The following is a 25,727-nucleotide window of genomic DNA, read 5'->3' as shown; positions in this document are numbered from 1 at the left end:
CAGCTCTGTCTACTATGTAGTGACCGTGCCTGGTTACTGCATCACTGCTACAGCTCTCTCTACTATGTACTGGCCGTGCCTGGTTACTGCATCACTGCTACAGCTCTGTCTACTATGTAGTGACCGTGCCTGGTTACTGCATCACTGCTACATCTGTCTACTATGTACTGGCCGTGCCTGGTTACTGCATCACTGCTACAGCTCTGTCTACTATGTACTGGCCGTGCCTGGGTACTGCATCGCTGCTACACCTCTGTTTTACTATGTACTGGCCGTGCCTGGTTACTGCATCACTGCTACATCTGTCTACTATGTAATGGCCGTGCCTGGTTACTGCATCACTGCTACAGCTCTGTCTACTATGTAGCGACCGTGCCTGGTTACTGCATCACTGCTACAGCTCTGTCTACTATGTAGTGACCGTGCCTGGTTACTGCATCACTGCTACAGCTCTGTCTACTATGTACTGGCCGTGCCTGGTTACTGCATCGCTGCTACACCTCTGTCTACTATGTACTGGCCGTGCCTGGTTACTGCATCACTGCTACAGCTCTGTCTACTATGTAGTGACCGTGCCTGATTACTGCATCACTGCTACATCTGTTTACTATGTACTGGCCGTGCCTGGTTACTGCATCACTGCTACAGCTCTGTCTACTATGTACTGGCCGTGCCTGGTTACTGCATCACTGCTACATCTGTCTACTATGTACTGGCCGTGCCTGGTTACTGCATCACTGCTACAGCTGTCTACTATGTACTGGCCGTGCCTGGTTACTGCATCACTGCTACAGCTCTGTCTACTATGTACTGGCCGCGCCTGGTTACTACAGTACTGCTACAGCTCTGTCTACTATGTACTGGCCGTGCCAGGTTACTGCATCACTGCTACAGCTCTGTCTACTATGTAGTGGCCGTTCCTGGTTACTGTATCACTGCTACATCACTGTCTATTGTGTAGTGGCCGTACCAGGTTACTTCCACGCTGCTACAGCTCTTTCTGCTGTGTAGTGGCAGTGCCTGGTTACTGAAGCACTACTACAGCTCTGTCTATTGTGTAGTGGCAGTGCCTGGTTACTGCTACATCACTGTCTATTGTGTAGTGGCAGTGCCTGGTTACTGCTACATCACTGTCTATTGTGTAGTGGCCGTACCAGGTTACTTCCACGCTGCTACAGCTCTTTCCACGGTGTAGTGACCATGCCTGGTTAGTTCATCGCTGTTACAGCTCTGTCTAATGTGTAGTGGCTGTGGCTGGTTACTGAAGCACTACTACAGCTCTGTCTATTGTGTAGTGGCAGTGCCTGGTTACTGAAGCACTACTACAGCTCTGTCTATTCTGTAGTGGCTGTGCCTGGTTACTGAGGCCTCAAGTGAAAGGAAGAAATGCTGCAGTAATCAGGTATGGCTGCTAAACAGTGTATGGCGCTGTAGCAGCATTGCACTAGAAAGGTACAGCCATTACACAGTGGACAGAAATGTGTATTTCCAGTGCCTGGTTCCAGCGCCAGGGCTTGTGAGGACAGCTGACTAGTGGAGGTGCTGGTAGTTGGACCTCCATCGATTTGATATTGATATACTATCCTAAGGATAGGTCATCAATTAGTATGTCCTAGAAAACCCCTTTAGGCCTCTTGCACACGACTGTATTTTCCGTTTCAATGGGTCCGCAAAAAAACGGAAGGTACTCCGTGTGCATTCCATTTCCGTATCTCCGTTCTGCAAAAAATAGAACATATCCTATTATTGTCCGCATTACGGACAAGGATAGAACTGTTCTATTAGGTGCCAGATGTTCCGTTCTGCAAAATACGGAATGCACATGGATGTCATCCGCAATTTTTGCGGACCGCAAAATACATATGTCTGTGTTCAAGAGGCCTTTACAGTATTTTGAAAATATACACCTGGAAAATGGAACCATAAATCAGCTGCTGAGGAGTAATGTAGGAATACTATGATACCATGTAAGGGATACCATATTCCATGTTCGGAGGGTATGGTGACAGCCTAAAATGGATCAGACATACAGTATGCCAAAAGTGTACAGCAGTGTGCTTTTGGCATTCATCAATAGCATATTTTTTAATTTTTTTTATAATTAAGGCGTTTATTGGATTTTATACAATTTTTGGAAGTGCAAATTGTACAGAGAATAAAATGATGCAAAACTTACTTAAGCATCTAGAGTTGCAATACAAAACAGTAGTTAAAGGGAACCTGTCACCGGGATTTTGTGCATAGAGCTGAAGACATGGGCTGCTAGATGGCCGCTAGCACATCCGCAGCACCCAGTCTCCATAGCTCTGTGTGCTTTTATTGTGTAAAAAAACTGATTTGATACATATGTAAATTAACCTGAGATGAGTCCAGTCCCTGAGATGAGTCCAGCATAAAGGAGCCCAGCACTGCCCCGCATCCTCCGAATCTCCTCCTTGCTCCCCGACGTCAGAAAGCTAGAGCACCGTAATCTCACAATGCGCAAGCTACCTCATGCACAGTTCCTTCCCTGAAGCTGATGCCAGCACAGGAAAGATACACTATGAGGACACTGCGCATGCGCTAGCTTGTGCATCGCGAGAGTACGGCGCTCTAGCTTTCTGACGTCGGGGAGCAAGGAGGAGATATGGAGGATGCAGGGCAGTGCTGGGCTCCTTCACGCTGGACTCCTCTCAGGTTAATTTGCATATGGATCAAATCAGGTTTTTTTACACAATAAAAGCACACAGAGCCAAGGGGACTGGGTATTGTGAATGTGCTAGCGGCCATCTAGCAGCCCATGTTCTCAGCTCTATACACAAAATCACGGTGACAGGTTCCCTTTAAACAAAGCTGAAGTCGTAAAAAGACATCATAAATCGATATTATAACTTGTGCGCAACGAGCATTTCAATTAGAGACAAGATTCTGCATGAGCATACTGAGGTATTGTTACAAGCATAGGTAAGAACAATCTGAAACCACAAATCAGAAATCAGTACTGTAAGTGCGCCTCTCCTCTTCATATTAGTGGGACAGAGCTGTATCTAAACAAGACATTACAATCAAGAAGAATATGGAACCTGATAAAACGTAAAAAAAAAAAGTGAGGAATCACTGACTTCGCCGCTTGAATGAGATATTTGAGAAGTGAGTTTTTATATGCAGGGATGGTGAGCTCGAATACATATAGGAGAAAAGATTTTGGCATGTTCGGCATCGGAAAATCTGTTATTTTGGACAGAGTCACAGAACTCACGTAGGGCCAGGCATTGGCACCAGATGCGCAACAGTGTAGCTTCTGATACCCCACACCTCCAACACCTACCTGTGACTGAGGGGAACCATTTATATAGCAATGTCGGTACCCTGTACCACCGGGACAGGATCTTATAACAGGTTTCCTGTGCTCTTGTGGCTAACAGTGTCTTGTGTGAAAAGATGTAACATCTAAGCCACTGAGAAGAGGTCAATTGAATACCTAAATCCCGTTCCCATTCTGCACAGAACGGAGGGGGTGAGGAAGATCTTTGCTTTAGAAGTAGTTTATACATAAAGAAAATGTCTCGGAACGCAGCTGAAGGGCCCAGACAGGCTTGCTCAAAGACTATCAAATTCCTGGTAAGATTATGAGAAACACGCATAGAGGTATAGAAATGTTGTAGTTGGAGATATTCAAAGATGTACCTATGTGTGGAGGGTGTATCACCTAGTATAGAGACCAGGGGTTTCAGGGAAGCCCCCGAGAGAACCTGGCAGAAACGAAGAGGCGAGATTGTGGTGCCTGTGAGAAAGGGGGCAGAGGAAGATCCTGGGGGGAATAGGGGCAGTGTCGGAATGGGATGCTTAAGGTCCACCAGTAATATTCATTCTGGGGGCCCACTGTACAGCAACATGCAAATATTATCTGCCCACACAGGGGGTTTCTGCAACAACTTCAAAAGATGGGCCCCAAGGAAGAGAGGATACTGTCTGGCCTGCCTTTATTCCTAGAGGCCATCTTAACCTTCGGATGCGTCTATAATAATAAACTGAATAATCTACCCAGTTTTTTATATTGATATTGTATATATTATTTGAGATTCTGTGCTGGTGGACTGGGGCCCACCTTTCTCAGGGGCACACGTGGGGAAAGCCTGAATAGGGGGATGGTCAGTAATGGGGGTAAAGGGTCCCCGAGGGTCTATGAGAGAAGATTCTGAGCCAATGGCCCCTAGTGTTGCAAATGTATGATTAGAAGTAAGAGAAAGAAAGAGAGGGTCGTAGAGTCCTTAAAACATTCCACAGCCAGGGGAGAGCAGTCAACGCGCAGGGTGACAAGTCCCTCGCTGTATTAACCCACGCTTTCTGGGGAGTAAGACAAAACATGTCCAGAAGCCGGGCATAAGCCGTACAGTGGTAATATAGCCTACAGTCCGGGAGACCAACCCCACCTGCATCCTTGGTGCAAGTCAAAACTTCCCAGCGTATTCGTGGCTTACCAGGGGATTATACAAATTTCAGGAAACATCTGCGATTCTGGGTCCAGAAGGAGGGGGGGATCCGGATGGGGATGGTCTGCAGGAGGTAAAGCAGTTTGGGCAAAAGAGTCATTTTTTATATACTAATCCGTCCAAACCATGAAAAGTCTTTCCGATGCCAGGAGTCTAGATCTTTTTGGAATTGAGCCAGAAGTGGGGCAAAATTATCTCTAAACAGGTGTGACAAAACAGTATTTTAATCCCTAAGTAAGTAATGCCTCTAGTAGGCCAGGAAAAAGGGAAGGAGGCTTTAAGTGAAGCAACTAAGTCTGGTCCTAGGGAGATATTCAGGGCATGAGATTTGGACATATTGATCTTGAAGTTAGACCATGCCTCAAAACGAGCCAATTCCGCCTGCAGACATGGAAGAGAGATAAGGGGATTGGTAATATATACTAATAGGTCATCCGCAAAGGCAGCACACTTATACTCCTGATTTGCTATATGGATGCCCTTAATATCAGGATTATCACGGATCGCAGGCAATAGATGTTCCATGACCAGAACATATAGTAAGGGAGATAATGGGCAGCCTTGGCAGGTGCCATTGTGGATGGGAAAGGAGGGGTAAAGAGTTCCATAAAAAATTTTTAATCACAAAGTTTTTATTGATTATCTCGAAAAAGTAGAGTTACAATATCACATACAGGGTGTAATAGCGCCTAAACAGTAGTCATTTAATAGCCAGATTATTATCAGTTATCGTTCAAGTAATAATACAAGCGTCAATTACACCACAGAAGAGCATAAAGAGTTCCATTAATTTTTATTCTCGCCGACGGTGTTTGATATAAGCTGAGTATTTTGGATGTGAACCAGGGTCCTAGTCCAATGTGTGCAAGTGTAGAGCGTAAAGAAGGCCACAAAATACGATCAAAGGCCTTCTCTGCATCAAGAGACGAGACCATGAGGGATATATTGTGAGTCTTAGCATAATGGGTAATGTCCAGTGTCTTGAGGGTGTTGTCCCTGGCCTCCCTCCCTGGCACAAACCACACCTGGTCTGAGTGAATGAGAGATGGTAGGAAGACCTTCAGGCGATTCGCCAAAAGTTTTGCATATATTTTAAGATTAAATTTCCAGCAAAAAAATTATAACCAATTAAATTGATATATATTTTTATATATTTTTTTGCTGGAAATTTGCTTTTGGATTTGATAACTCAGCTATAGGACCTTTGACATTGGCATTTGCTGGAATTTTTATTTTAAGATCAACACTTAAAAGAGAAATCGGGCGATAACTCACACATACTTGGGGATCTTTATCAGGTTTGGGGATGACCGCTATGTGAGCTTCAGTAGACTGTGCTGGACAGGGAAGCCCATACGACACCATGTTAAAGACCCGAAGAAGGAAAGGAGTTAAGTTTTCTGAAAATACCTTGTAAAACCCTACCGCAAACCTATCCGGACCCAAGCTCTTACCCCCAGGAAGTGATTTAAGTACATCCTGAAGCTCTTTGACAGTGAAGGGAGCCTCGAGGCTAGCAGATTGCTCTGCCGTCAACTGTGCGGCACATGACAGGGGCAAGTCCCTCGGCTCGAATGGGGCCGGCAAAGAATACAGAGCAGAGTAAAAAGAATGGAAGGTGGATACAATATCTGGAGTGGTATGCACTGGAGGACCATGTGAGGTTTTAATGACCGGGATATAAGAAGAGGCCATTTGACTCCTAAGGGCCCTGGCCAGCAAGCGCCCACTTTTATTGCCAAACACATAGAATTTGCTACGGCAAGTCTAAATCATTTTTTGATATGAGAGCTCCAGTAAACGCTTGGCTTTCAAGCGAGCATCTTGAAGATCCTGTTGAATAGATTAAGTGAGTGCTCTCTTGTGGGCCAGTTCCAGAGAGGGGACCTTCTGTAGGGCGATAGATAGGGTTGCCACCTTTTCTTAAAGCCAAACCCAAACAGAAGGGAGGGAGGGTGGGCGTGTCTGAAGTCAGCTAGCATCGCATCACTCCCAGCTGATCGCTGTGCCCGGGTCTGAGAAAGGCTTGTACCCGGGCACAGGATTACAAACCTGGACTGTCCGGGTCATTCCCGTACGGGTGGCAACCCTAGCAATAGAAAGAGTATGAGCCTTCTCCCTCTTGATACGGGTCCCATGTTTGACAAGAATGCCCCGTAGAAAACATTTAAGAGCCTCCCATTGCATGGGCAAGGGGGTGGCATCTACTGAGTGGTCAGCCAGAAAATCAGTGATGGTTTGAGACACATCGGCGGCACACACTGGGTCAAGTAGGAGAGACTCATTAAGCTTCCACGTCCACTCGGTTTTGCATAGAAAGGGGAGTTGTAGAGAACAATAGATAGGGGCGCGGTCTGACCACAGAATAGAGCCTATATGTGTAGATTCCAACCACGTAAGAGCTTGATGTTGGAGTGGCATATATTGTTTAACGGGTGACGGAAAGTGTAATTGAGTAAGATTTGCAATACAATACAAAGGCATCCAATAAGTAACATGTACCGCATGGTACCATTGTTTTACAATTAGTAAATGGCAGACGGATTCAACCCTATGGCATATTATGTGCATTGTTACTCGGGGAGAGACGGTGGCACTTCATGGAGGTGCACAACAAACACGGTGTAAATCTGCAGCATAGACTGACACGCTCTCGATTTAAAATCCATAATGCAGGTCAGATGCAGATTTTTCCTTTTTTGTGTGGATGCCATTTTTTTTAATCTTACACCATTTGCTGCTGTAAAATGTTTATATTTTTGCAGCACAAAAACCCATGGTGCAAATCTGCAGTGTTTTACCCTAATATAAACCTGTAGCCACTTTGTGTGATGTCAGGCATGGTCCAAAAGACCAAATGAAAAACATGATTTTATCCCAAAATGAGTATAATGCAATAATTTTTTTTTTTAAACTGTCCTAAAGTAGTCAATAGCCTTTACACAATTGGGCTAAAATAATGGTTTCAAATTTTTTTTATTAAAAAAGCCGTTTTTGAGATACAAGGGTTAAAAAAAATCAGTCTGTTTGCAGAGTATCACTTCACAGTGAAGCCTTATCTCTGATCTCCTGACCTCATAAATACTTATTTAAGCCATATTCTTATCAGTTTGATATAGCTATAATAAGTGTTTATGAGGTCAGGGGATAATAAATAAGAGCTACACACAATTAAAAAAATATTTTAGCCTAAAATGAGTAAAATGCAATCAGTGCAATAAAAAAGTGCCCTGAAGGTGTCCATAGCCTTTAGGCTGATCATGAAATACGTTCACACGTTTTTTGTGTATTTTACAATGTGCTGTATTTTACATCAGCAGTCAGATGTAACATTAGCTTTAAAAGGGATTGTCCAGTTTCAGCAGCAGCAGTGGTGACCTTGCATCAACATGTGACCACTGCAGCCAATCACTGGCCTCAAACAGTACACCGCTGCATCCAGGTCAACAGAACCTGGCCAGGATCTTTTAGGTAAGGCTAGTTACGGACTAGCGTCAGAGGTCAGGCAGGCTGTTCCGGCATTCACTTTAATGGGGATCGGCAGAGATCTGGCCGCATTCCGGCAAATATGCTGAGAATCAGCTGGAAGAAAACTGCTGCATGCAGGGGAATGCGCAGAGATTCGGCAGGCTGTTTCCTGTTTCTAGACTGACGGATCTCTGACACTAGTCTGCAACTAGCCTAAGTAGGGCCTCATGCACACGACAGTTGTTTTTCTCGGCCTCCATTCCGTTTTTTTGCTGATAGGATGGGGACCCATTCATTTCAATGGGTCAGGAAAAAAATGCTGATAGTTCATCCGCTTCCGTTCCGCATCCGTTGTCCGTGTTTCCCTTCAGCAAAAAAAAATTGTGCATGTCCTACTTTTTTCACATTTGCGGACAAGGATAGGCATTTATTACAAGGGGTCTGTGGGAAAAAAATTGATCCTCCCCAAAAAACAGATGCCTCATCCGTTTTTTGGGGGGCGGACGCACAATTTGCGGACGCAAAAAACAATATTTTGTGTGCATGAGGCCTAATGGTCTATTTTTTTTTTATTTCAGGAATGTTCCAAGTGTTTTCCATTTTCTTCATGAAACCAGTCAACCCCATACAGATGACCTGTCGCCTCATCTGAAGTGTCTGTTTTAGTAACTACCTGCATTCTCCACGCAATAACATTTCTGGAGCATCTTTGGTTATTGTGCCATTCCTGTATTATTCCTACTAGAAGTTTATGAAAAAATTGCCAGCAGTCTGCAATAGATCCTACGGTGTGTAACTAGTTAGGGGATGTGTCTCTGCACAGTCTGACACAGGCAGCACTGACTGGATAGTATTGGACTGTACAGGGACGCACCCCTAAGGCTGGGTTCACACTTGAGCGTTGCGCAAACGCGCGTTTTACGCGCGTTTTTGACGCGCATTTTTATGCGCGTTTTTGTAATAGTAAACGCGCGTTTGACGCGCGTTTGTGTGATTCACTACAGTGTCCTATGGCCACAAACGCCCCAAAAGTCGCTCATGTACTTTTTGGAGCGTCGGGCGTTTTACAGCGCGATCGTACGCGCTGTAAAACGCCCAAGTGTGAACCATTCCCATAGGGAATCATTGGTTTCTCCTTGTTGAGCGTTTTACAGCGCGTAGGAACGCGCTGTAAAACGCTCAGGTGTGAACCCAGCCTTACTGGTAACACTCAGATGGACCTTTACTGCAGACTGCTGGCAATTTATACTTACATTTCCTGTAGGAATAATAGAGAAACGGCACAAAAGAGAGAGAGAAGAAATTATGCCTTTTACTTAGTAACTTACGTAGTTACTAAAAACACACGTCAGGATAGGGGAGAGGTCCTTTATAAATGGGTGTACAGCTGGATTTTTAGCAGAAAATCCAACACAAGCGCGTTAACTTTCCTCCTCTCCTCTGCTGAACACGGACTAATTGCTTTGTCCTATTTCAGGGACTGAACAAAAGCTCAGGCGCTGCTGCCCTGTAATTCGGGGGCCAATGCTCAGCAGAGGTTGATTAACCAATCCATCTACCATATGTGATAAGAAGACTTGCCAGCTTAGGCCGGGCAGGGAAAGCTGGCATCATATTTGGCTGACATGGGCTTCTCTATCCAAACAACAGCAGCGCTGGTGAGAATCCACCTCCTGAAATGTCTGTCTCTTCCAGTTCTGGAGGCTGGTGACTCGAATCCATTATTTATTATGTTGCTGTTTGCAGTAGGTTATTACACTAATGGTTCATTGTCAGTTATAATTAGCACATATGGTTAAAGCCTCATGCACGCGGCTGCTGCCCGGCCGTGGCCGTATTGCGGCCCGCAAACAGTGGGTCCACAATATGCAGGCATCACGGATTCACTTGGGTCCGCAATCCGGAGCTGCGGTGCAGAACGGAGGCACAGAACCCCACGGAAGCACTACGCTTCCGTGGGGTTTCTGTCCGTGCCTCTGCACCGCCAAAAAATAGAACTTGTTCTATTTTTTTGCGGTGCGGACAGATCACGGACCATTCAAGTTGAATGGGTCTCAATCCGTCCCGGCCGCCGCACGGACGTTGCCCGTGGATTGGGTACCGCATATTACGGCAGCACAACGGCCATGTGCATGAGGCCTAAGTCACAAGTGCATAGCCAGCTCTGAGAAGAAAGGCGGCCATAGCAGGAGGACTGCAATCTAAACTGTAATATGGACGGGTGCACCTCCAGTATATTACTCAAAGTCAATGGTCAAGTACAAGACCAGGAGGAGTTACATTCTTTCAGTAGAGTACAGACTGTTTAGGACATTCAGCATTGTGTTCCCCACTCAAGGGCTACAAGCTGATTAATAGGGATAAAAATGACTCCCCTCAGAGTATGGACTCATAATAGCGGTGTTATTTCTCCATACAGGTTCCGAATGGAGGTATACAGAATTCCTTCTACAGCTCTTCAGCTGGATAGCGACAGGTTACAGGGGTTATTCCATAAATTAAGTTCATATCAAAAGGTCTTAAAAGGGTATTACACACTATTTTAAACTATTCTGCACCTTTTGCTCCCCTAAAGAATACATTTTCAGCATTTTTTACATATCTGTGTCCCCCTTAGTACTTCTGATAATATGAGCAGACAGCTTGGCAGTCACATGAACAATTTCTATGTTATCTTTTGTTCATAACTCTATGCATATCACCACCATTCAGTCTGGTAGCTATATCACCACCCCTCTGGTAGCTATAAAGAGTATTCCCAGTAAATCCCTACTCAGTTTCCTTCCAACTCTGGCATATACAAATATAGTCCTCAATAAGTTTCTTAGTCAGTTTCCTCCCACCTCTGGCATATAAAAATATAGGGGCACATTTACCTATATCTGATGGTGGATCTGCCGTAGTTATGAAGAGACACCGGCCTTTATATAACTTTGGCGGATTCGGTGCCTCTTCTAAATGTAAGACAGCTTCCTATTTTCTACACCTACACCCAGATTTTTTAGACCTGGCATGAGGTAGGAGAAATCACAGATTGCGGCGCAAAGGAGCTTTATGCCGCAATCTACACCAGAAATACGCCTAATTAACACGTATTTCTGTTTAATAAATGTCCCCCTAATAGTCCTCAATTAGTTTCTTAGTCAGTGTTCTCCCCCCTCTGGCACATGCAAATCTAGTCTTCGATAAGTTTCCCAGTCAGTTTCCTTCCACCTCTGGCAGCTGTAAATATAACCCCTACTAAGTTCCCCTTCAGATAATCAGACACTAATTGTAAATATGGAGCAGTGAAAAGAAAGAGTACTGGCTTGATCAAAAATGAATCCTCAGGCGCAGTCTTCTCCCCTTTGCTGTATTCTGTAGTGTCAGGACTTGGTCCTTCCCTGACAAGCAGCATAGAAACAATTTGTATATGCTACTGTTCAGTGAAAAGAGGATGACTACACTGAAAATAGGAATGAGGACAAGAAGTGCTGAGAATAACTCAGCTCAGTAGCTGGACATGCACATTGATATACACTTAAAACACCAGGTGGCGCCATTTAATATAAGTAAATGTAACAACTATTCAATTGATAATTTTTTAATGCATGCTAATAGAAAATGTTGTCAATTTTGAATAATCTATATAATAAATATAATATTTACAGAGGAGGGACAATCCCTTTACTGATTATGATATATATATATTTTACAATGTTTGGCAATTTCTTTCATAATGTATGGGATACCTGATTAGTTCACTATACACCACCCTACCCTAGTGGTGCCAAGTTATTCTTTATAGTACTACAATTTAAACTAATAGAGGAGCAACTGGAGAACCACTCTTATTAAAGAGGTCCCAACGTATTCCCTGTCTACAGGATAGTGGATAAGTGTCTCTTCGGCGGGGATCCTGAATCTGGGACCCCCTTGATAATGAGAACGGGGGATCGTTTTCCCCCGTTTTACTGATATGACGATCACACATGCGTGCTGCTGCTGCTCTATTCAGTTCTATCGGGCTGCCAGAGGCAGGTGAGCGCCTGTACTCGGCTATCTCCAGCAGTCCCAGAGCTGAATGGAGTGGCGGACATGATTTGTACCAATAATTAATGTATATTGGACTGAAATGAAGGTTCTGATTTACCACCAGTATACAACATGTAATATCGATTTACTGTCACACGGAGGCACATGAACCACATTTGTCTTTTAATTCATGTCCTTGAATCACTGGATTTGGAATAGTAAGAAATTTGCGCATCCTACCGCAGTCAATATGGATAAAATATCCTAGAACAAAGCTCACGAACCTCACAGACAACGGCATGGTTGTGCTCATCCTGCGCCTTGATAAGTTCTGCCAGGAAGTATTCTCCGTAAGTGGCTTTCAGGGTATCATTGTGGCGCATAAAAATTGGTATAAGGTCGTCATGATCTTCTACCCTGAGAAAGCAGAATGGTAATGTGAATCATCAGCGTGTACAGATCACAGCAGGATATAATGTGTAGCCTGCAAAACTTAGAGGAACTAGTCATAGCAGGGACTAAATATTTGGGATCTGCATTATATAACCATAATTTATTATTATACATTTCTCTATAGCACCAACATATTCCGCAGCGCTGTAGAGAGATTGTCATCATTCACATGATACTTGTCCCCACTGGGGCTAAAAATTCCAAAGGGGTTGTCCTGTTTCAGGAGGAAACTGGACAACCCTCGAGATCCGCCTTCAATAAAGAACTGGTAAGTACTTACCTGACAGATCTCACACCACTGCTTTGGTTCTCCTTACCCACTTGCAGTGGCGACGTCACGGTGACTGGTCAATCACTGACCTCCTCAGGTGCATCGCTGAGGCCGATGACTGGCAGCAGCGGGCACATGTTGTTGACGTGATGTTACAGCCAGACAAACATACCCTAGCCAGGAGAACCAGAGCAGCAGCGAGCGGGGTCTGCCAGTTTTATTGCAGGTCGATCCCGAGGGTTGTCCGGTTTCCTCCAGCATGTCTCTGGATTGTGAGAGAAAAACAGAATAAGGTCTCATGCACACGACCGTTGCGTGTTTTGCGGTCTGCAAATTGCGGATCCGCAAAACACGGATAGCGTCCATGTGCGTTCCGCAATTAGCGGAATGGCACAGACAGCCATTAATATAACTCCCTATTCTTGTCTGCAAAACGCGGACAAGAATAGGACAGGTTATATTTTTTTTGCGGACCACGGAATGGAGCAACGGATGCGGACAGCACACGGAGTGCTGTCCGCATCTTTTGTGGCCCCATTGAAGTGAATGGGTCCGCATCCAAGTCGCAAAAACAGTGGCTCAGATGCGGACCAAAACAACGGTCGTGTGCATGAGGCTTTAAACAAGGAGAACATACAGAGTCTGATTTATCATAGACTAGCAGTGTACGCCTCATCATAAAATAAGTGCAGCCTTCGTCAGTCCGTGTGCCTGAACTGCCGCAAAATAAGATAAATGTGGCGGGATCGCTGACCATGCCCCCTCCCTTGCCATGCCCCCTTTTTTGGGGAAAGTGGCGAAGGCAGCGACAAAACACACAGTTTGCAACTTTTTCATGCCAAAGTGGCATACAATACTGGTAAGTCCAGACATGTGTAGCCCTGATTTTTTTTTTTGCTAAATGTTTCAGGGGTCAGCATTGAATTGTGCTGGACAACAGAAATTCTGCTACTGGCATTCCCAAATACCGGAACCAGTGGACACGCGGTGGATTGACTCTAGAATTGACTCTTTAATTTTTGGTGTTCCTTTTTTATTGTATTACCAAAGAAGAGAGAACTAAATCAATAAAACAAAAAACAAAAATCAATAAATACAATAAAATCATTGTTTTTACCCAGGGCTAAATTTTTTATTTTTTTTAAAAGACTTTTATTTTAGAAAACATGAAACATGATGTCCCTTAGTTCTGACTATATAAACATGTCATTAATACTTAGTATGACGACTCTAATAAACTCAATTGTAATATCTATGATATTCTTCTATCAGAAATGTACTGGTTTGCTTCTCTTCTAGGGAATGCGGTGTAGACAGGACTTATTAAAGGACCACAGCACCCTCATGTGGTGAAAACCTCGCAAAACAAATTCTGTAACTTATAAAAGTATAAAACATACAATAGTATATAGTCTGTACTGGAGAGGCCATGCACATTTTTTTTTCACACAGATAATTTACGGTACTTCATATTACTGATTCAGGGGGTACTACTTCTCCTTGCAGAGGACGTCTAGCAGGCATAAAGAGTCTTGTAGGCCCTGCAATTCTCCTCTGGGAACAAGGAGAAATAGTACTCCCAGGATACTGACAAAGGCCTCTCACTATACGAGTGTATTACTGTAGTGCAGCGGCGGCGGCATGAAGCGCACAGCGTCATAGCAACCAATGACGCCGTGCGCGCCTGCTCTCAACAGGAATCCAGGCCGTGTTACCACGGACCGCTCTCGGCCGCGGAACGCAGCCGTGTGCATGAGGCCTAAGTCCATTCTCTCTGCTCTGCACTGACAAGGGGCAATCACCTCGAAACAGCTGTCAGCAGATGAGATACTGGCTTGGTTATATTCAGTTTCATACCTCTTGAACTTTTTCACATTTTTTCACCTTACACCCAGAAACTAAAATGTATTTTATTGGGAATTTATGTGATAGACCAACGCAAAGTAGCAAGAATATGTGAAGTGAAAAGATAATGATACATGGTTTTCAATATTCCTTATAAATAAAAATCTGGAAATTGTGGCGTGCATTTGTAGTCTTTTGGGGTATGTCTCTACCAGCTTTGCACATCTAGAAACTGACATTTTTGTCCATTCTTTTTTGCAAAATAGTTCAAGCTCAGTCAGATTGGATGGAGAGTGTCTGTGAACAGCAATTTTTAAGTCTTGCCACTAATTGTAAATGGGATTTAGGTCTGGACTTCGATTGGGCCATTCTAACACATGAATATGCTTTGATCTAAACCTTTCCATTATAGCTCTGGCTGTCTGTTTAGGGTTGTTGTCCTGCTGGAAGGTGAACCTCCGCCCCAGTCTCAAGTCTTTTGCAGCCTCTAACAAGTTTTACTCCAGAATTACCCTTAATTTAGCTCCATCCATCTTCCTATTTAGGCCTTATGCACACGCTGCAATCAGCGGGTCTGCAATATGTGGGCACCGGCCGTGTGCTCCCCGCATCACGGATGCGGACCCATTCACTTGCAGTGAACCCATTCTATTTTTTTTGCAGTGCGGACGGATCACAGACCCATTTAAGTTGCCCTCTGCAGCTCCTCCAGAGTGACCATGGGCCTCTTGGCTGCTTCTCTAATAGTGCTCTCCTTGTCTGGGCTGTGAGTTTAGGTGGACGGCCATGTCTTGGTAGGTTTACAGATGTGCCATATACCTTACATTTTTGGATGATGGATTGAACATTGCTCTGTGAGATGTTCAGAGCTTGGGATTTTTTTTTTTTATACCTAACCCTTCTTTAGGCTGAGTTCACACGGGCGAGATTTCCGCGCGGGTGCAATGCAGTAGGTGAACGCATTGCACCTGCACTGAATCCTGACCCATTCATTTCAATGGGGCTGTGCACATGAGCATTTTTTTTCATGCATCACTTCTGCAATGCTTTAAAATCGCAGCATGTTCTATATTCTGCGTTTTTAACGCAGCCCTGGCTCCATAGAAGTGAATGGGGCTGCGTTAATAACGCATTGCATCTGCAAGCAAGTGCGGATGCAATGCGTTTTTCACTGATGGTTGCTAGGAGATGTTGTTTGTAAACATTCAGTTTTTTATCACGCGTGTGAAAAATGCATCAAAACGCATTGCATCCGCGCGGAAAAAACTGAACAACTAAACGCAATTGCAGCCAAAACTGACTGAACTTGCTTGCAAAATGGTGCGAGTTTAACTGAACGCACCCTGAACGCATCCGGACCAAATCTGTCACGCTCGTGTGAACTCAGCCTTACACTTCTCCACAACGTTATCCCTGACCTGTGGAAAAGTTCAAGGAGTTGAAGGCACTGTACGTATAGTGCCCTTAGTGCACAGGTCTACAGGCAGAAAATAGAAGCCTGCAGTATTTTTTGGTTCTGAGCTAATTTACATTCGGCATCATGACTGAGGCATCAGATGAATATGAACAATCCCATAGAAAACGATGACATCAGTTCTAGGTTTAGTTAACCTCCAGCTTTTTCTACACCACGCTGGAGGAAAACTGAGCCTGATATACTGTATGTGAAGTAGGCCTAAGGTCTTTATTATAAAAGGCTTTAATCTCTATTGTGGTTTTAGGCTACGGCCACACGGTCAAGTTTTCTGAAGCAGTTTTGGAAGACAAAATCAGGGGTAGATCATATAAAGAGACTCCTGGTTTGGCTTCCAAAACTGCATCAGAAAACCTGACTGTCTGACCTAAACCTTAGGCCTCATGCACACGACCATATGTATTTTGCGGTCCGCAAAAAAGGATCCGCAAAAAATACGGATGACGTCCGCGTGCATTACGTATTTTGCGGAAAAGAACAGCTGGCCCCTAATAGAACAGTCCTATCCTTGTCCGTAATGCAAACAATAATAGTACATGTTCTATTTTTTTGCAGAACGTAAATACGGACATACGGAAACTGAATGTACACGGAGTACCGTCCGTTTTGCGGACCCATTGAAATGAATGGTTCCGTATACGGTCCACAAAAAAATCCGGAAACGGACACGGAATGAAAATACGTTCGTGTGCATGAGGCCTTAGGATAAGCCAAATAAACTGGCTGTGCCCATCAACTTCTCATGTTTCCACTGGCTGCTGCATCTGGCCAGAAAATGTGGACTTACCTATAGCTTTACATGTGGGCAGGCAAACTAGTATACTACGTGTACTCAAGGGGATATACACAGGTATATGTACACATAAATGTCAATCTAGAGCAAAGGGCAACATAAATTAGTACTCCAGCCAAATGACAGCTCAGCCAAGTGGCCAGCCCTGTTTTTATCTCATTTTTATTGAGCACAGATTAAATTAGACAATCAGTGTGCAGTAAATATCAGAGCACACCACAATGAAAGGGAAGGCGGACATGAGAGCTAAACAAACTAAGCAACTGATTTTAATGAGGCCTGTGCCTCCATGGCATATGAAACAGTCTTAGTAAATACCCCCTTCCCCCCACGTGAACCTCTTCAGGACCAGGCAATTTTCAGTTTTTGCATTTTCATTTTTTACTCCCTGTTTCCCCAGAGCCACAACTTTTTTACCGTTTCGTTCACGGAGCTGTATGAGAGCTTGTATTGTGTGGGACAAGTTGTACTTTATAACAGCATCATTTAATATTGCATACAATGTAGTGAGAAGCTGGAAAAATATTCCAAATGGGGTGGAAAGGGAAAAAAAAACACAATTCTGCCACAGTTTTACAGGTTTAGTTTTTATGTCATTCCCTATGAAGTAAAACTGACCTGTGCCTTTTATTATCTGGGTCAGTACATTTACAACAATACAACACAATATAGTTTTTATTGTGTTTTAATACTGAAAAAATATATATATTTTGCCCAAAAAATTATTTATTGCCAGATTTTAGCACCCTATTCTTTTTTATCACCATATTCTTTTTATCACCATATTCTGACCCCCATAACTATTTTATATTTAATCTGTGTGAGGGCTTGTTTTTTGCAGGTCAATGTGTACTTTTCAGTGATACCATTTTGGGGTAGGACTTTTTCATAATTTTTATTAAATTTTTGAATAAAGTGACAAAAAATGGTGAATTGGCTATTTTACATTTGCTTCCCGTTACATCATTGGGATAAATATTTTTATAATTTAATACTACAGATGTTTTCAGACGTGGCAATGCCTATGATTATTTTTTTTCATTTTTTTCATTGTTTATTTATTTTAATTCTAATTTTGGGTGATTTGAACTTAGGCCTGTATTAGAATATACCAGCGATAGGCATCAGATCCTCAAGCAGGCTCTGAGCTATCACTGCAATGTAACGACTTCCCCGATCTCAGCTGAGAGAGGCTGTTACTGGCACGGGAGCACGTGGTTCCCACATTTTCACTGCTCAGATGCCATGGTCACTTTTGACCATTGTATCTGAGTGGTTGAATGTCTGCAATCAGCATTATCACCAATCGTAGACATTAGCCTCGGGTCTGAGCTACGTATAACAGCAGAAACCTGGTTGCTACGATGCTTTTTGCATTTTTTGAGCAGGCGCCATATTTAGGCTACTTTCACACTAGCGTTCGGGCGGATCCGTTCTGAACGGATCCGCTCATAATAATGCAGACGGAGGCTCCGTTCAGAACGGATCCGTCTGCATTAAAATGGCAAAAAAAAAGCTAAGTGTGAAAATAGCCTCGGACGGATCCGTCCAGACTTTCAATGTAAAGTCAATGGGGGACGGATCCGCTTGAAGATTGAGCCACATTGTGGCATCTTCAAACGGATCCGTCCCCATTGACTTACATTGTAAGTCTGGACGGATCCGCACGGATCCGGACGCCTCCGCACGGCCAGGCGGACACCCGAACGCTGCAAGCAGCGTTCAGCTGTCCGCCTGTCCGTGCGGAGGCGAGCGGAGCGGAGGCTGAACGCCGCCAGACTGATGCAGTCTGAGCGGATCCGCTCCATTCAGACTGCATCAGGGCTGGACGGCTGCGTTCGGGTCCGCTCGTGAGCCCCTTCAAACGGAGCTCACGAGCGGACCGACGAACGCTAGTGTGAAAGTAGCCTTAAAGACAGGGACTTCCGCCATACATGGACAGCAAATGTCCTGAAGGGGTTAAATGGAAACTATCACCGAAATTTGTTTCTACCAGTTAAAACCAGATACTGAAAAATAAACTTTTTTTCCTAATCTGCTTTTGTTTTCTGATTGCAGATGTTTGCATTCTATTTCCTGAACATGATTATGGGGTCTGCCATCTTATCCAAGCCGTTGTTAACAGCAGAGATATGCTTTACAGCAGCCACATGGGCCAGGAACACAGTGGGCAGGAGCTGACTCACTGACATATGGGAGAGTTTTCTAGACATGCTCGGTGACCTGTGCAGATTTCAGGAGGGAGCAGAAAATGAATCCTGTGTTATCTGTATATATAGGTGATATCTCTTACTGTAATTCTGCCTGTAATGATAAGCAAATAACTGTGGTGCCTGTTATTAAGCTTAGGGGCCAGTGCGAAAACTTCAGGATTTTTTTTTTTTTTTTTATATAGATAGATATTCACATGGACAATTAAAAAAAACATCACCTGAAATTCTTAAAAAGTATGTTTAACATGAAAATGTGATTTAAACAGTAGGTCATTTTCTGATGACACATTCCCCTTAAGATATTTAGAAGCCCAGAGGAACTCATGGTTCGAAGGTTTGGGCTTTTTACCTAAAACTGCCAAAAAGGTAGAACTCAACTACCCCCCACCCCTCAAAAAATATATATAAGATACCTAGCTGTCCGGATATGGAGTTGGGGACAGTGCCTGTGTCTGTGACAAATGTACAATTTCTCAGTAGCTTGTGACCCTGGAATGGTCCCGACAGGTTCAAATACAGATGCTAAGGCAGGAGCTGGGAAGATTAAAATACAAAAGAAGATTAAAATAAACTGTAAGTGATAGCAAACACTCAGCAACTTGTATTTCCCCAAAATATAAGGATTCTGGAGCATTTTTCTAAGAACGCTGCCTTGTACCAACCCTTTCCTATTCCATCTGAAAATGTATGAATTGATAAATGGCCCTTTACCATTCTCCTTGTCAATAGGGTGTCCCCCCGCAATGCCAGCAATGATTGTAAGGCCTCGTTCGCGTTTCCCGTTTTTCACGGATGTATGCTGTCCGCATTTTCCACGTACCCATTGATTTCAATGTGTCTGTTCACACATAAGTATTATGTTTACTGACCGTAGGTCAGTGGAAAAAATCACGGAGACCTGCACTACCTTGCAGACCAAACACGCCAATTGAAGTCTATGTCATCCATGTTGCGTCAGTTTTTTCACTGGAGATGCTCTGGAAATGATTTTCAGCTGTGCAGCATCCGTGGAGTATGAATGACACATAGGGGGTAAAAAACGGACACATGGCCAAACATGGATTCTTCAGGGACTCATGAAAAACGGACAGATTTTTTTAAGGATTTCAAACGGGCGCAGAAATGTGAACGAGGCCTCAGAGTGTGTAGGACACAACTCACTGACAAGGAGAATGGTAACATTCAGTTGTCAATTTAGTAATACATTATCAGGTGGAATAACAGAGGAATGCCACATGATGGTTATTTTCGCATTGTCATTTCAAAGGCTATTTACTAAAACAGCGACATCAGGAGAGATAACAAGTCCCCTTTAATGTGTCAAGTAATAAAGGGTTTTCTATATTCATGACTTAGGCTACTTTCACACTCGCGTTTGGTGCGGATCTGTGGTGGATCTGCACAGACGGATCCGTTCAGATAACACAACCGTCTACATCCGTTCAGAGCGGATCCGTTTGTATTATCTTTAACATAGCCAATATGGATCCGTCTTGAACACCATTGAAAGTGAATGGAGGACGGATCCGTTTTCTATTGTGCCAGATTGTGTCATAGAAAACGGATCCGTCCCTATTGACTTACATTGCGTTTCAGGACGGATCCGTTTGGCTCAGTTTCATTAGACAGGCACTAAAACACTGCAAGCAGCCTCCAGAGCGGAATGGAGTCAGAACGGATCCTTTTCCATTCAGAATGCATTAGGGCAAAACTGATCCGTTTTGGACCGCTTGTGAGAGCCCTGAATGGATCTCACAAACGGAAAGCCAAAACGCCAGTGTGAAAGTAGCCTTGTCCTCAGAATAGGTCCTCAAATATCTGATTGGTGGGCATTTCACAGCTTCGACGATTAGTTGTTTGAAGGGGCCATGGCGCTCACTATTCCTCCGCCAGTGACGTCATATCCATTTATCACATGGCCTTTGTGCAGCTCAGTTTCATTTAGGGCTCATGTCCATGCTGTGTTCACTCTATTTGCAGATGCGGCCCATTGATTTGAATGGGTCCGCTATCCGCAAGTTACGGCCAAAGATAGAACATGTTCTATCTTTACGAGATGCGGAGGCACGGACTTGAAAGCCCACTTGAAGCGCGTGGACACGGCTAGTGTATTGTGGACCAACTGTTTACGGTCCGCAGTACAGGCACTTAGCCCTTACGCTCGTGTGCCCTTAGGGTCCATTCACACGTCCGTATATGTTTTGAAGATTCGCAAATTGCGGATCCGCAAAACACAGACACCGGTAATGTGCGCTCCGCATTTTGCAGACCGCACATCGCCGTCACTCTCATAGAAAATGCATTTTCTTGCCCGCATTTGTTTCGGGTCTGGGTACCAAACATGCCGATTTTTCTCACGCGCCTGCAAAACGCTTTTCACTCGCAGGGGAAAATCGCGCATGTTCCCGCAATGCACGTGTGAACCCAGCCTAAATCAATTTTATTGCTTATCTAGTACAGATCCTAACAGCGCCTTCACAAGCGGCAGATTATGTCATTTCAGCTATTTAAATAATTTTCATCAGAATAAGGCTCGCAGAAATCTGTGTTCTTCCTGCCATAACTACCCTGTTCAGGCAAGTGGAACTGACTTTTAGGGTTCATGCACACGACCGTATGTATTTTGCAGTCCGCAATAAATGGATCCGCAAAAAATACGGTTGACATCCATGTGCATTCCGTATTTGGCGGATCGGAACACCTGGCACTTAATAGAACAATCCTATCCTTGTCCGATATGCAGACAATAATAGGACATGTTCTATTTTTTTGCGGAACGGAAATATGGACATACGGAAACGGAATGCACAGTGACCCCATTTTGGAAAGGAGACACCCCAAGGTATTTCGTGATGGGCATAGTGAGTTCATGGAAGTTTTTATTTTTTTGTCACAAGTTAGTGGAATATGAGACTTTGTAAGAAAAAAAATTAATAAAAAAAATCATCATTTTCCGCTAACTTGTGACAAAAAATAAAAAATTCTAGGAACTCGCCATGCCCCTCATGAAATACCTTGGGGTGTCTTCTTTCCAAAATGGGGTCACTTGTGGGGTAGTTATACTGCCCTGGCATTTTAGGGGCCCTAATGTGTGGTAAGTAGTTTGAAATCCAAATGCGTAAAAAATGCCCTGTGAAATCCTAAAGGTGCTCTTTAGAATGTGGGCCCCTTTGCCCACCTATGCTGCAAAAAAGTGTCACACGTGTGGTATCTCCGTACTCGGAAGAAGTAGGGCAATGTGTTTTGGGGTGTATTTTTACATATACCCATGCTGGGTGAGAGAAATATCTCTCTAAAAGTCAACTTTTCCAAATTTTTTATACAAAGTTGTCATTATAGAGAGATATTTATCTCACCCAGCAAGCACCCCAAAACACATTGCCCAACTTCTCCTGAGTACGGCGATACCACATGTGTGACACTTTTTTGCAGCCTAGATGCGCAAAGGGGCCCAAATTCCTTTTAGGAGGGTATTTTTAGACATTTTGATCCCAGACTTCTTCTCACGCTTTCGGGCCCCTAAAATGCCAGGGCAGTATAAATACCCCACATGTGACCCCATTTTGGAAAGAAGACACCCCAAGGTATTCAATGAGGGGCATAGCGAGATTTTTTTTTTTTTTTGGCACAAGTTAGCGGAATTTTTTTTCTCACAAAGTCTCCCTTTCCGCTAACTTGGGACACAAAGTTCAATCAAATGGGGTCACATGTGGGGTATTTATACTGCCCTGGCAGTTTAGGGGCCCTAAAGCGTGAGAAGAAGTCTGGAATATAAATGTCTAAAAAAATTTATGCATTTGGATTCCGTGAGGGGTATGGTGCGTCCATGTGAGATTTTATTTTTTGTCACAAGTTAGTGGAATATGAGACTTTGTAAGAAAAACAAAAAAAACAAAAAAAAAATATTTCCGCTAACTTGTACCCAAAAAATGTCTGAATGGAGCCTTACAGGGGGGTGATCAATGACAGGGGGGTGATCAGGGAGTCTGTATCGGATCCGCAAAACACATACAGACGTCTGAATGGAGCCTTACAGGGGGGTGATCAATGAGGGGGGGTCATCACCCCATATAGACCCCCTGATCACCCCCCTGTCATTGATGACCCCCCTGTAAGGCTCCATTCAGAGGTCCGTATGTGTTATGCGGATCCACGGATTGGATCCGCAAACACATACAGACGTCTGAATGGAGCCTTACAGGGGGGTGATCAATGACAGGGGGGTGATCAGGGAGTCTATATCGGGTGATCACCCCCCCTGTAAGGCTCCATTCAGAGGTCCGTATGTGTTTTGCGGATCCGATCCATGGATCCGTGGATCCGTAAAACACATACGGATGTCTGAATGGAGCCTTACAGGGGGCTGATCAATAACAGGGGGGTGATCAATGACAGGGGGGTGATCAGGGAGTCTATATGGGGTGATCACCCCCCTGTCATTGATCACCCCCCCTGTAAGGCTCCATTCAGACGTCCATATGTGTTTTGCGGATCCGATCCATGGATCCGTGGATCCGCAAAACACATACGGACGTCTGAATGGAGCCTTACAGGGGGGTGATCAATGACAGGGGGGTGATCAATGACAGGGGGGTGAACAATGACAGGGGGGTGATCAGGGAGTCTATATGGGTGATCAGGGGTTAATAAGTGACGGGGGGGTGTAGTGTAGTGTGGTGCTTGGTGCTACTTATTACAGAGCTGCCTGTGTCCTCTGGTGGTCGATCCAAGCAAAAGGGACCACCAGAGGACCAGGTAGCAGGTATATTAGACGCTGTTATTAAAACAGCGTCTAATATACCTGTTAGGGGTTAAAAAAATCGCATCTACAGCGTGCCAGCGAAACGATCGCCGCTGGCAGACTGTAGATCCACTCGCTTACCTGCAGTTCCTGTGAACGCGCGCACCTGTGTGCGCGCGTTCACAGGAAATCTCGCGTCTCGCGAGATGACGCGTAGATGCGTGACTGTGCCTGAGTGAGCCGCCTCCGGAACGCGATCCTGCGTTAGGCGGTCCGGAGGCAGTTAATCACCAAACAAATGAGCAATATGGGCTGGGCATAGTATTTCTACAGTATGGATTCGCAAAATACGGATGAAATACGGATATGTTCTGTGTGCGTTCCGTATTTTTTGCAGACCCATTGACTTGAATGGGGCCTCGGACTGTGATTTGCGGACAATAATAGGACATGCACTACTTTTTAGCGGAACGGCCATGCGGACAAACGGAAACTGAATGCACGCGGAGTAACTTCAGTATTTTCTACAGCCCCAAAAAAAACAGAACGGAAGCGTTAAGAAAATACGTTCGTGTGCATGAGCCCTTAGTAAATGACCCCCATTCACTTCAATGAAAGCAGCACTGAAGTAACAAGCTCCATTTTCTTCCAGCGCAATTCCCAGAGCCAGAGCTACCTCTGAACAGCTAAGTGAGGGGTTGTTGGGTGTTGGATAGTAGAAAATAAAAGTATAGGAAAACCGCTTTAAAAACACTTAAATCTACTAATAATATAACTTACTCAAAGCAACTTTGTGTGGAGTGACGAGACATATAAAATGGAGATCTGCAACCGCATTAAACACAGCCCTGTGAAAAAAACACCAAAGTAACAAAGTATTAGAACTTGTAAGTAACCCAAAACAATGCCAGTAACAGAATGTGCAGGAGGCTGGCAGGTGGCCCCTGGAGTGCCCAGTGGCCCCGCACTACAAAACCTATGCAAACTTCTAGGGATATAAACTGTATATAGGTATGAAAGAGTATTATGTCATATATTATACAGAAAACCTGTGCCACATTCAGTCTCCATGAGGTCTCAGGCTTCAGAAAGGTCGGAGTGTTTGTGTGAATGACATATGACTCGTGGACGGCCGCGTTCCCTTTGCGGATTATGGTATAAATCCGTAGAAATAGGGCTATGGCCTACATTTATACATCAGTATATGCCAGTTTTTGGTCTGGACCTCAAGAATTCATCATTTTGTCCAGAAGTGGCATGGAAGACTAAAGCCAGAATTGGCGCAAAGTTTTGCTCATAGAAGGCATACTTATCGGGGGTAATTTACGGCATTTTGAATGCATGTCTTAATAACCCCTTCTTTCCTGGCGTAGATTGAGAACATTTTCTATGCCTAAAACAGGGGTAGAAAATGATAAATGAGAGGAGCTGGTGGCTCACCCCCTTCTCCATAAACTGACGAGCTGCAGACTGACACCCCACAGCAAAGGTCGGTTTACACTGCAGGTCTCGCCGCAGCAGGTGGATATGATTTCTGAAAATCTCCCACTTTGCTAGCATGGTGTGGTGGTATCCTATAGGTGCCATCTGTACAACCCTCTTTTTATAAATGCAGCAACCCGGGCAATCAGCTCAATGTCATAGGCTCAGCTGTAGCAAACTCCAGATACTGACGGAGATTTATCAGACTGGTGTAAAGTAGAACTGGCTTAGTTGCCCATAGCAGCCAATCAGACTCCACCGTTCATTTTTCAAAGGAGCTGTCAAAAATGAAAGGGGGAATCTGATTGGTTGCTATGGGCAACTAAGCCAGTTCTACTTTACACCAGTTCGATGAATGACCCCCATTATGGCCAGGGTAGCTGCTGGCGCACATTTTCCCTATGTCACTCTGCATGAGAAATATACTGTAGTATTATAGTACTAGTAATGCACCATATTTGTTCCATTAGCTTAAATCACGGCATCATGAGTAAATCCGGG

At 44.2% G+C, this 25,727-nt stretch overlaps 1 protein-coding gene across 1 annotated transcript in view; it reads right to left on the bottom strand.

The window, feature by feature from the left end:
• Positions 1 to 25,727, bottom strand: part of CFAP61 (cilia and flagella associated protein 61) — a 291,524-nt gene that overhangs the window by 254,896 nt on the left and 10,901 nt on the right. Inside the window, exons 5-7 of the mRNA XM_044291895.1 lie at positions 24,525 to 24,592; positions 19,417 to 19,537; positions 12,239 to 12,371 (exon numbers count right to left, since the gene is read on the bottom strand). Of these exons, the coding sequence (XP_044147830.1) occupies positions 12,239 to 12,371; positions 19,417 to 19,537; positions 24,525 to 24,592 (322 nt within the window). The remainder of the gene's footprint in view (positions 1 to 12,238; positions 12,372 to 19,416; positions 19,538 to 24,524; positions 24,593 to 25,727) is intronic.

The sequence above is a fragment of the Bufo gargarizans genome, chromosome 4, assembly GCF_014858855.1.
Source record: "Bufo gargarizans isolate SCDJY-AF-19 chromosome 4, ASM1485885v1, whole genome shotgun sequence".
Taxonomy (NCBI): domain Eukaryota; kingdom Metazoa; phylum Chordata; class Amphibia; order Anura; family Bufonidae; genus Bufo; species Bufo gargarizans.
The sequence above is the reverse complement of the archived record's forward strand: the minus strand, read 5'-3'. Positions and strand labels throughout refer to the sequence as shown.